The 10,702-nt window shown below is 50.6% G+C and overlaps 1 protein-coding gene across 1 annotated transcript in view; it reads right to left on the bottom strand.

The window, feature by feature from the left end:
- The window catches only part of strc1 (stereocilin 1), a 12,913-nt gene extending 2,639 nt beyond the window's left edge, over positions 1–10,274 (bottom strand). Inside the window, exons 1-18 of the mRNA XM_068740883.1 lie at positions 10,238–10,274; positions 9,346–10,026; positions 9,238–9,262; positions 7,349–8,702; positions 6,379–7,212; positions 5,699–5,764; positions 5,308–5,418; positions 4,852–5,006; positions 3,838–4,024; positions 3,489–3,604; positions 2,604–2,733; positions 2,342–2,524; positions 1,594–1,632; positions 1,334–1,504; positions 1,093–1,233; positions 795–856; positions 548–683; positions 363–448 (exon numbers count right to left, since the gene is read on the bottom strand). Of these exons, the coding sequence (XP_068596984.1) occupies positions 363–448; positions 548–683; positions 795–856; positions 1,093–1,233; positions 1,334–1,504; positions 1,594–1,632; positions 2,342–2,524; positions 2,604–2,733; positions 3,489–3,604; positions 3,838–4,024; positions 4,852–5,006; positions 5,308–5,418; positions 5,699–5,764; positions 6,379–7,212; positions 7,349–8,702; positions 9,238–9,262; positions 9,346–10,026; positions 10,238–10,274 (4,514 nt within the window). The remainder of the gene's footprint in view (positions 1–362; positions 449–547; positions 684–794; positions 857–1,092; positions 1,234–1,333; positions 1,505–1,593; positions 1,633–2,341; positions 2,525–2,603; positions 2,734–3,488; positions 3,605–3,837; positions 4,025–4,851; positions 5,007–5,307; positions 5,419–5,698; positions 5,765–6,378; positions 7,213–7,348; positions 8,703–9,237; positions 9,263–9,345; positions 10,027–10,237) is intronic.
- Positions 10,275–10,702: the final 428 nt, after the last annotated feature.

The raw sequence follows: 10,702 nt of genomic DNA, 5'->3' as shown, positions 1-10,702 counted from the left end.
TAATAGTTCTGCCTCTGGGAGGCTTTGTGTTCTTGACATCGTGGGATCGAGGGACATCGAGGGACATCGAGGGACTCGGCTCGTACCGGCGAGCCAAACCGCTGACGGACGCCGCGGTTATGTTTATCTCCTTCGTCATCATCATGCGTCTTTCCTTCTCACTGCCATCCTTACCCCTCCCTGTCTTTGGACCCATCACTCATTATAAAGAATATTCACAGATACAGCGAGATTCCCGAGTGACGCGGGCTCGGAGCGCTCGGCCATCTTGCTTCAGCGCTCGCGTTTCGGGGTATTACTGCACACGACTGAACTTAAGAGGAGGCAGAACGACTGATGGCAGCTTCAGCTTTCCCACTCACGGCATGGACAAGGCGATTTCAGCTCCAACGTCTTCAAGCAGGTGGTAGAAATCGAGCCGGTACAGCTCCTCAATCACGCACTTTTTCTGTCCAGAAGTAAAAAGACACACACAAGAAAAGGACAAGTTGTGTGGCACACAGACGATGAACGGCAGAAAGGCACCATTTCTGACAGGTGTGCTTACCAGCGAGGTGTGAAGCGGGCCGGGCTGCTCCCTGAGGAACCCGAGGAGCCTTCTTAGAGACGAAGGTGCGGAATCGTCCCGAAAAAGTCGCTGAAAGACTTTGCAGCTCACTCCTGGACCAACAGTTCCCAAGTCTCTGATTACACAAAGAGGTAAACGTGAGTACGCACGTGCGGTCGCCGAATATACTGTAAAGATGTAAAAACACGCAGACAATCCGCAAAGAGAAACACAGAACTGCACTCACAGGAAATCGTGCGTGCTTAATTTTGGGTTGGCATCGAGCACCTCTTTGAAAATCGCGATAGCCTGAGGAAGGAATCGGAAAAGTTGCTTCATGGAGATTCACGGAGACGCGAGGATCAACGTCATCGCTTTTTGTTTCTCCACTCAATTATTGAACAGCTAATCAAGAAGAATCGCACAAACGGCGGAAGCACAAAGGCATCGGGACACAAAATGGACGTCGGCCAGCGTGTCCATGAATCCGGTTTGACTCGAGAAGGTACCGGGTGGTTTTTAGTGTCGGGCGGGCTGTGAATCACCTGCTGTGTGTTCCAGGGGAGGGCGGACGGAGCATCGAAGCTGTTCACAAGCAGGCGGGTCCTGGGGAGGACGCTGAGGAGGGGCGTGCAGTAGAGCAAAGGCTCCACTCGGTCCAACCAGCCGACAACTTCTGGGAAGCCCTGGTCGGGAAAGAGTTAAAAAAAAAAAAAAACGTGTCGACGTTAAATAAAGTATTGAATCAAACCTGAAAATCAACCAAGAGAAAACAGCTGTTGGAACCCAGAGTTTCGTCGCCACCGCATTGGCCTGCGGGGGGCCGAGTCCCGGCGTGTGTCGAGCCATGCCGGGTAACGAGGACAGCAGCTTGTCGGAGGTCAGGGCCAGCAAGGCCTCCGTCTTCATTCCCACGACCAGCTGGCCCAGCTCCTGCAGCTGACCCGGAGCCGTCAGCTGGGGCAGAGGTCAGGAAGGTGTGAGAAACGTGCAGACAGAACCTCGACACTAAACACGCACTGCAACGACGGCACAGAGCAACCCACCGCGTCCACCGAGGACAGCTTCTCTACGATCGCGGAAGCCTGAGAGACAGAATGACAGTCGAATGTGAAAAATCCTGCTGGGAGAACGATAAAACTATCCATGACGAGATTAAATGAGAGCAACTCAGAGAGACGGCGGCGGCTAGGCTGATAGCTCAGAGCTTCTCACCTGGTCCGCAGGCCTGCGAGACTGAATCCACTTTCGTTAATATTGCAGTAAATGGAGCTTCAAAATCTGTTCCTCAATATCTCGGTTGATTATTGGACGATGTTTATGGAATTTGACACAATCATGTAGGGGGGGGGCATCTTATCACCGGATTGCGGATACTGTGGTAATCTGGATTTTCCCATTTACTTATAATGGAGGCTTTTTTAAAGAAAAATCATATATTGTAAAATATGCCTTCAATTCACTCACCAAAAATCACAGTCATAAACGGGTCCGATATGAACCATCATGCAAAAATGTTTTCTGGATCTGATCCAGAAGGAGGTCAGAAAAAACGACATTTTAAAATGAAAACCCATTTACGGATTCTGTTAAAATCTGTTTATGGAATCTGTTAAAAATATACATCAACTCTGATTCACTTTGTCTAGAACCTTTTGGTGCTGATCCAGATCAACATGTGGACGGTGTAAATCCAGTTCGGAGGGGAATGAGCTGCTCGGCGGAGGTCTGCGCTCCGATTGCTTTTCTAGTCTGACATCTTTCACCGTGCATGAAAGAATATTTTTCCTCTACCTGAGCAGGGCTGAATGAAATGGATTCAATCGCGGGAAGGACTTCGAAAAGCTGCAACGGCGTGAGATCCTGTAGAAACGGCACCCCCAGCGACGGCAGGAGGGGAGCGAGCTCCGCCAGTCGGCCGGGAGGCAGCGAGGAAGGCGCCTCTAATTCCGTGCTGTCGAGAAACAAACTGGAGATCTGGACGTAAGAGACGCACACATACTCAGTGTAGCAACTGTCAAATGGAAACGAACAGAACGCAGGCGTCCGTCCTCACCAGACGGCTGGGCAGGCCGAGTCTCTCACGTGTGCAGCTCATGACAATGTCCCGAATGAGCCCGAAGGCCTCGGTGCCTTTGTACACCAGGAGGTCGTCCGGGTCGGCCAGGCAGGTCAGATTACCCAGCCTAAAATCACAGACGGAGTTTTAGCAACACACGACAGCTAAAACGCCTTCCTGCCACAAAGATCCCTCCGACGTCGAGGGGATCACGTTCCAGACCCACCAGCGAAACAGGAATATCCCCAAAGTGTTTTATCTTAACTCTAATTTTAACACTTTAACTGTTTTTTTTTTCTTTTAAAATTATTACATAGTGCTTTGCTTTATGGGCGGCATGGTGGCGCAGTGGTAAGCGCTGTCGCCTCACAGCAAGAAGGTCACAGGTTCCAATCTGACTCGCGGCCTTTCTGCGAGGAGTTTGCATGGTGTGTGTGTGTGTGTGTGTGTGCGTGCTTGCATGCGTGTGGGCCCTGCAATGAGAAGAAGACAACCCATGCGGAAACAGGGAGGACATACCAACTCTGCAGACGGGATTTGAACCCGGTAACTCCATGCTGTGCAGCAACAGCGCTAACCACTGTGCCACCCTTGCTCTTTTCTTTTCACTACTGTACTGTATTTTGATGATGAATCTTTATTTTATTCATTTATAAGCAAGAAAAAAAAAAGAAATTTTAAGAGAAATCACACATTTTTACAAAATAAAACACCACTAAATAGCACATTTTAAGTGATATATATTTATGAAAACCTGCAATAGGGCACGAAGTAGGAGGGATCACTGTATTCATGCATGCTTCTGGTGGCTTTAGAGTGAAATATACTTTGGGTTTACTACTTCATCCGACAGGTGGAGGTGCCTCCGTAATCGCTGCCCACCTGCTGAATTGCTGAGCCGTCAGGTTTGTGTAGGCGCCGATGACGCTCTGAGCGATGAACTCCTGCTTTAGAGGCGTGAGGCTGTTTCTCTGCAGCACCTCCAGTCCATCCAACAGCTGGCACCAAACACGGCGGAATGAATGAATGACTTTATTTTGTTAATCACTGGTTAGCGAACATGAGCTACAAACCTCCGACACAGTGCTGGTGACAGAAAGATAAGGCCGTCTAGTTCTTTCGACCGGTACGCGACAAGGAGCGCTTCCGTGCCCCGATGCTAATCGGAGCGACGGAGTCCTGGGCGCGCTCGGGTTTCCCTGCTAGGTGTCGGAGTTCGGAGGGCTGTTACCTGAGCAGGTGAGAGGTGTTGGAAGGTGTGGAAGGGTAGGTATGCGATTAGGTTTCCCGTGTCCCTGATGAGTGACTGTCGACCTGCGGCGATGGCCGAAGCTGGCGTAACTTGGCTGTACCACAAACCAAAAGCCCAGCGCTGGTCCAGACTCATGTTCAACAAGTTACTGTTGATGGTTTCCCTCCTGGGAACATTAGAAAATAAAATAAACTGAACACTAACGCGAGAGACAAGCGATAAGTTTAACCTAAATATTAGAATTAGGCAGAAACCACTCGAGCTCTTCTAAAGGCAAAGATAACTGCAGCGCAGCAATCACACATCAAGATGCATTTCACAGTCATAAAGAAGGTAGACAGTGACTCTGAGGAAAAGACAGGAGGCGGAGCTAGAAGTGGCGGCGATGAAGATGCTGAGGTCCTCCTTGGGAGGGACCAGGTAGGGTAGGATTAGAAATGAGACAATAAGAGGGACAGTGAAGGTTAGACGTTCTGGAGACAAGGTCAGAGAGACCAGACTTGGATGGTTTGGACATGTCCAGAGGAGAGACAGGGACTATATCGGTAGAAGGATGGAGCTGCCAGGGAACAGGGCTAGAGGTCGACCCAGGAGAAGATACATGGACGTAGCGAGGGAGGACATGAGAGTGGCTGGTGTTGGCTGGGCGATTAACTTTATTAAAATAAAATAAAAACGTACTCTTGTTGAATGACCAACATATACATAAACACAGAACATAAGCCCCATCTGGACCAGTGAACTAGTTTCCATTACTTCCAATGCATAATTCATGTTCTTGGCACTTCAGGGCGCAGCGACACACACACACACACACACACACACACACACACACACACAATGACGTCAGCTCAGAATGCAAGGTAGACTACATCTCAGAGAGCATTTTGTTCGTCACACATCTGGATCTTTTGCAGCTACATAAAGAGGACCCCAGAGGAATACTTTTCATTTTTCGTGCATTGCGACCGACCGCCCAACAGCGTCACTCACACGTCGATGTCGTTCTGCAGGGAGGGTAGAGCTGAGATGTCAGCGGGTGTGGCTGCTGTCAGCATGGGAGCCATCTCTGTTAGCAGGTTAGCATCTTTTACCACGTGGGTTTGAAGCACCACTGACACCATGGTGGACAAGTACGCGGTGGACAACTGGCAAACACAAGCAAATCCCAGTCGTGCATCAGCAGCAATTGTGTGCATGATGTCGACAATGTCAGCTTAACAAACGACACTTAGCTTAGCATTCATTTATCCATTTGTTTGCGCTACGATGACCCGCCCTGGGACTTCAGACGAAAATTAGCATGTTGGCTAATTTGTTAGTTGGTAAATGAATAAATAGTGAACACATTTTATTATTGAATTTTAGAGTGTTGACAAAAAAAATAAAAGACAAAACAGACACTATAGTGGTGAAACATAGAAATTGTGTAATGGTGTTCGGATCCACCTTCAGCTGATCCCGGTTTCTGCTGTAGAACTGCAGGATCAGTCTGATCGTGGCGACGTGATTGGCGCTGAGCACCGACCGCAGACTTCCCAGCGGTACGCTGAAGTACTCCTTGATTTGGAAAAACACATTTTGAGTTGGCAAAATAATTTCAAGTGATAAAATCCGCACGTCACAGACGGTTAAAAATGTTCGAGTAGTGGAGTATATTTGTCCTTGGACACAGATACTTCTGTCCATCTACTGGGATAGTCAAAGGCTTGACATTCTGGTGCGACTAGTTACAGCAAAGTCATTGTGAGTCATCCTCTGGGAACCACGAATAGCTGCACGGAATCGAATGTAAATCGATCAGGTAGTCGTTTCGGTTCAGTTGTGGTAGTAAAATCACCTTTATGATGGCGAGTTCATCACTGGTCATGCTGCTACCTGTTTGCATCAGGCTGGTTAGGACTCGCTACGAAACAGGGACACGCACAAAGGGGTTATAACACTCCAAACAAAAGGGATTAGTGTTGCCGTATAATCGGACCAAATCTGTGTTGGCACATTAGTGTAATCGTGAAATCAAGCATGAGCCAGTAGAGCTTACACTGAGGAAGACATTCATTGTGTCCACAGGTGAACGAGTGCCACCTTACACCACCCGTAGGATGGCTGCACACTGGAGGCCAGCTGTTATTCACTCATTCATTCTGTTCCTGGAACTACTTATCCCGTATGGGGTTGGGTCTGAGGTGGAGCCTATCCCAACTGACTTAGGAACGAGAGGCAGGATCTCCCCGGACAAGTCGCCAGTTCATCACAGAGCCACAAAGAAAGACAAACACCAAATCACCCAATAACATTCACGCCTACAGTCAAATAGCGCATTGTTGGTGGTGGGAGGAAGCCGGAGAACCCAAAGAGAACCCATGGAGATACACCTAGATCCCTAGAACATGCAAACTCCAGACAGAAAAGTCCGAGGTGGATTTGAAGCCGAGACCTTTTTGATACGGATGAATAATTTCCTACTACCTATAGTAAATTTAGCTTTTCACGTAATTACAGCACCGTCCATCTACGTACCCCGAAGCATTGCAGCAAGACCCTCTTCTTGCCGAAGTTGTGTTCCCTCTGGAGATAGCGAACTACAGACGCCAGCACTCTCAGTCTTATGCTGTCGGTAACAAACAGCGAGGCGTTCTCAACCTCCTCCAGGGCCAGCAAGATCACCACAGTGGTACTGAAGGCCTGCTCTATCACCGTGGCCACTGGGTAGGTTAGGAGATTCTCCACCCTGGACCCCAGATTCTCCACCCAACAACGGACCACCATCTGCAAGGCTAGATTCTGACTGGCCCCAGGCTGGCAGGCTGGGGTGAGATCCTCTGAACAGGTCCAATTGAACTGCCTCACCAGGTTTCTAGCCTGGCAAACATCAGGTTCTGCAGTGGTGTTGCTGTTGTTGGGGGTGGGGGTGGGGGTGGTGTAGTTGGTGTAGGTGTTACACATGCTGACCACCCATTCACTAGACGGTTCCCGGGACAGTACCAGGAGGAGATCGGTGCTAGGACAGAGAGAGGAGACAAAACTGGCCTGGTCATGCTCCCAGCAGAGAGTCAGGAGTGCTGGGGTTGGAGGAGATATGGTCCAGCTTGAGTACTGGCATTGGTCTGCGGGGTTGAACCCGGCCAGGCCTCCTCCTTGACCCCCAACTCCACCGGGAGATAGCCCTGTGCCCGACTGGTTGGCGCAGTGATGCATCAACCAGGTGTTGTCCTGATTGGCCAACAGGTTCTCCACAACTGCATGATTTGCACAGACTTTGGTGGTGAAGTTAAGCGGGTCGATCTCAGCGCAGAGCGCTAGTTCAGTCATGTCCACGATGATGGGAAGGGTCCAATCAGAGTACTTGCACACCTAAATGTGATCACGAAGCAAAGATCAGAACACAAATCCTGTCAAGTAAAATTTTATTTCAACATTTGGATTTTTGTCTTTGAAACTCGACTTGTCATTCGTTCTTGGTGATTGGACAGATATGTGTGATACCCACCTGCGGCAGCACCGTTAGATCCTCTATTCCCTCCAGGTCTCTGCACACCGTCGACAGCCATTTGTTCTGAGGGTCTACCAGGAGTTTATTCAAGACCGACGCTTTGCAGCAGACATTTTTGTGAAAAGCGAGCTGATCGTGGCGCCAGCAGAGGCCAACCACCGTCACGTCCACCTTCCCCTCTTCCCACGTGTGGTAGTCGCACCAGCCTGCGATGTTGAACTCCGGTGTTGGCTCAGGGTACTGTGGGCTGAGGGAGGTGTTGCAGTGATCTTCAAGCCAGCGCTTTTCCGGGTTAAGCAGCAGGCTGTTTAGAAAAGTTCTGTTAGAGCAAACCTCTCGATTAAAACCGCCGTAATCGAGACGGATGCACTGAAACAAAAAGTCATCGGTAATTTGCGTCGCGTCGTGCCACTCCGAGTAACGGCAAGGCGTTAAGGCCATTGGGTCCATGTCGGAGCCCGGTGGTTGCAAGGGCATGTCCGTGCAGTTCGGCATGAATTGCTGATTTTCGGGGATGGAGAATAAGAGCACGAAGAATGCGGTGTGCTCACAGATAAGTCTCTCCAGCATTGGGCGGTCCAGCTTCAGGCAGAACTCCAGCAAGGCCGGACCCACGGGTTCTGAGGTCTCCAGGAGCCACTGGTCATAAACGCAGAACTGACCCGCCATGTACCCGTGGTCTGCAGGGGACTCGACGCAGTAGCCGTACAGCCAGCGGTTCCTCTCATCGGAAAGCAGCTTCTGCATCAGCGAAGCGTCGTTGCACACCCGCGTCACAAACGTCTCCCGTTCCTCGTCGCTGCATACCGTCACGAGGCCGGCGTCCACCGGCACGCTTTCCAACCAGCCGTCGTAGTCGCAAACGAGCTGTCGGCGGTCGGGGGCTTCCCTGGCCGCTCGATGAGGTGCCGATGCGGGATGAGGGAGGGGAGGCATCTCAGAAGGAGACGCGATGGCAGCGTCAAAGCCGCATTCAGACGACCTGCCGAGGATCGGAGACCGCAGCGCTTGAATAACGTGGCACATGTTGGCCCAGACTCTCTCCATCTGGGTGGAGCTGAGGGAGTACAGAGCCTCGCACAAGGCGAGCAAAGAAGAGGCGTGTCCTGCCGTTGACGCCGCCAGGACGGCAGCACACAGCGTGTCGTTGAACCTGGCCAGATCGCGTCGATCACACCTGAGCAGGACGTCGCGGCCGTTAACGCCGCCGTCCCAGGTGCTTCGCTGGAGAGGATTCTGGCACCCGGTTCCAGGATTGGTGCACGGGGGCCGTTCTAGAGACAGCAAGCTGTCCAGGAGGATGCCAGTGATGGAGCTACCGAGGGACCAGCTGACATTATTGTTCATTCCCCTGCACAAAACAGGCGCGTGACGATTATTAGTTGAAGGAACTTTGATCCCATTAATTTTAAAAGCAATCCGGATACCCGTCTAGATACAAAGAAAAAAAGGTTGGATTTTCCCATTTACTTATAATGGAGGCTTTTTTTTAAAAAACTCATACCCCGTAAAATATGCATTCAATTCACTCACCAAAAGTCACAGTCATAAAGGGGTCCGATATGAACCATCATGCAAAAAATGTGTTCTGGATCTGATCCAGAAGGAGGTCAGGAACAAATATTACATTTTAACATTGGAAACTCCATTTATGGATTCAAAAATCAGTTAAAAATATCAACTCTGATTCACTTTGACTTTTCATGGTTGGTGGAGAAAGACACCAAGAACAATCTCAAACCTTTTGGTGATGATCCAGATCACCGTGTGGACGGCGTAGATCCAGTCCGGAGGGGAATGAGTGTGCTTTTCCCGTTTTTGATCATTACAGCCCACACCCCGATATATTTTACGGATAATTCTATTTTCCTGACAACTGAACTCACCACATGATGAGCTGCTTGAGATCTCCTGCAGAACAAGTGGGAAATTCGGCTTTCAAAAACAAGCAGCTCGGTTTAAAACATCGTGCCCACAGCGCTTTCTTTATTTACCTTGCTCGCAAGTCTCTTTTCCGTCCAACGAAGGCGTTCGGATTCCAAACTGCAACGCCACTTTGATGTAGTCCAGCGGCACGTGGAGCAACGCTGCCGTGAACTTTGAGACGTACGTCGCCACCGCTCCCACGAAATCGCCCAAAGCGCTCATTACAGCCGCAGAAAGGGGGAGGCTGGACAGGGCGTCCATCACCGAGTGCTGGAACCCACCCGGGGACGCCGAGGACGAGTCCCCCGTCCTGAAGTAGGACCTCAGGAAGCCGCCGGACTCGCCGGCTCCGTTTGGGACGAGGCACGTTTGGGATCGGAGAGAAGAGACGAAGGTCAGCAGCGGCTTGACCAACTCCAGAGACACCGCCTTTGTGAGCTCGGCCTCGAGTCCGCAGTCCTGTCTCCCAGAGAGGACGCAGACCCACGTCCTGGGGAGGTCCTCCGCGTACTGTTCCCTCATCAGAGCTTGAAAGACAGTGGACAGGTTGCTCAGAGTCCCATAATATGAATGTATGTCGAAAGGCCGTCCCGCGGACGCGGCGCCGAAGCCGCGAGCGTTTTCGTTTTCACCAGACAAAGCGTGGATTTGTTGGACGACGTCCCGGATGTCTCGTTCTAACTGGGCGGCGCCGTGGCGAGTCCGGTCGGTACCTCTGCGCTGCGGGTGACCCGCATCGCATACGAGTCCTGCGAGAGAACGCAAAAGCCAAAATATTACTCTGCATGAAGAGTTCCTATAGAGCTGACCGAATACCGATCGCAATGATGCAACCCAGAAGGAAAGGTTCTGCAAGGAACAGCCAGAACCGCTCGAGGTCCATTTCAAACGTTCAGGCTTCCGTCTTTGGCGGTTTAAACATTTAGCTCATCAGAAGGTCTGATTTTGGATCCTACTTACCCAAAAGGACGCACAACACTCCTGCGGCAGGCTTCATGGTTGGGCAGGTAAAAAATTAAACTCCGAGGATTTGTCGTTCGGGCTTCAGGGTGGCGGAGGTGACGTCATGATGCCCGTGATTAACCGCGGCGCGAGACTCTTCGTCCGAAATCACCGGAGGACGCGGAGCGCCGGTAGGTGCGAAACGAGGGCTGCGAAACGGGGAGGGAATTTGGGCCGGAGTCCCGTTAAACGGTGAATTATTAACGAAGTGCGTTGATTAGCTTCGGTCTGAAACCCGAGTCCCGTCGAGGACACCAGACCCCCCCCCCCCCAAACACAAGGGACCCGGTTTCAACACATTTAGAATCATTAAATGCGTCAAATAAACCTCGAACTTGATTGAAACGAAAAGTGAGATTTCAGATTCGATGCTGACGTCATCTTTTATTTTATACGCAAGTATGTTTTCAAGTCTTAAAATTA

Source organism: Brachionichthys hirsutus, chromosome 1, assembly GCF_040956055.1.
Source record: "Brachionichthys hirsutus isolate HB-005 chromosome 1, CSIRO-AGI_Bhir_v1, whole genome shotgun sequence".
NCBI classification, from domain to species: domain Eukaryota; kingdom Metazoa; phylum Chordata; class Actinopteri; order Lophiiformes; family Brachionichthyidae; genus Brachionichthys; species Brachionichthys hirsutus.
This window is presented reverse-complemented; position numbering and strand designations above follow the sequence as displayed.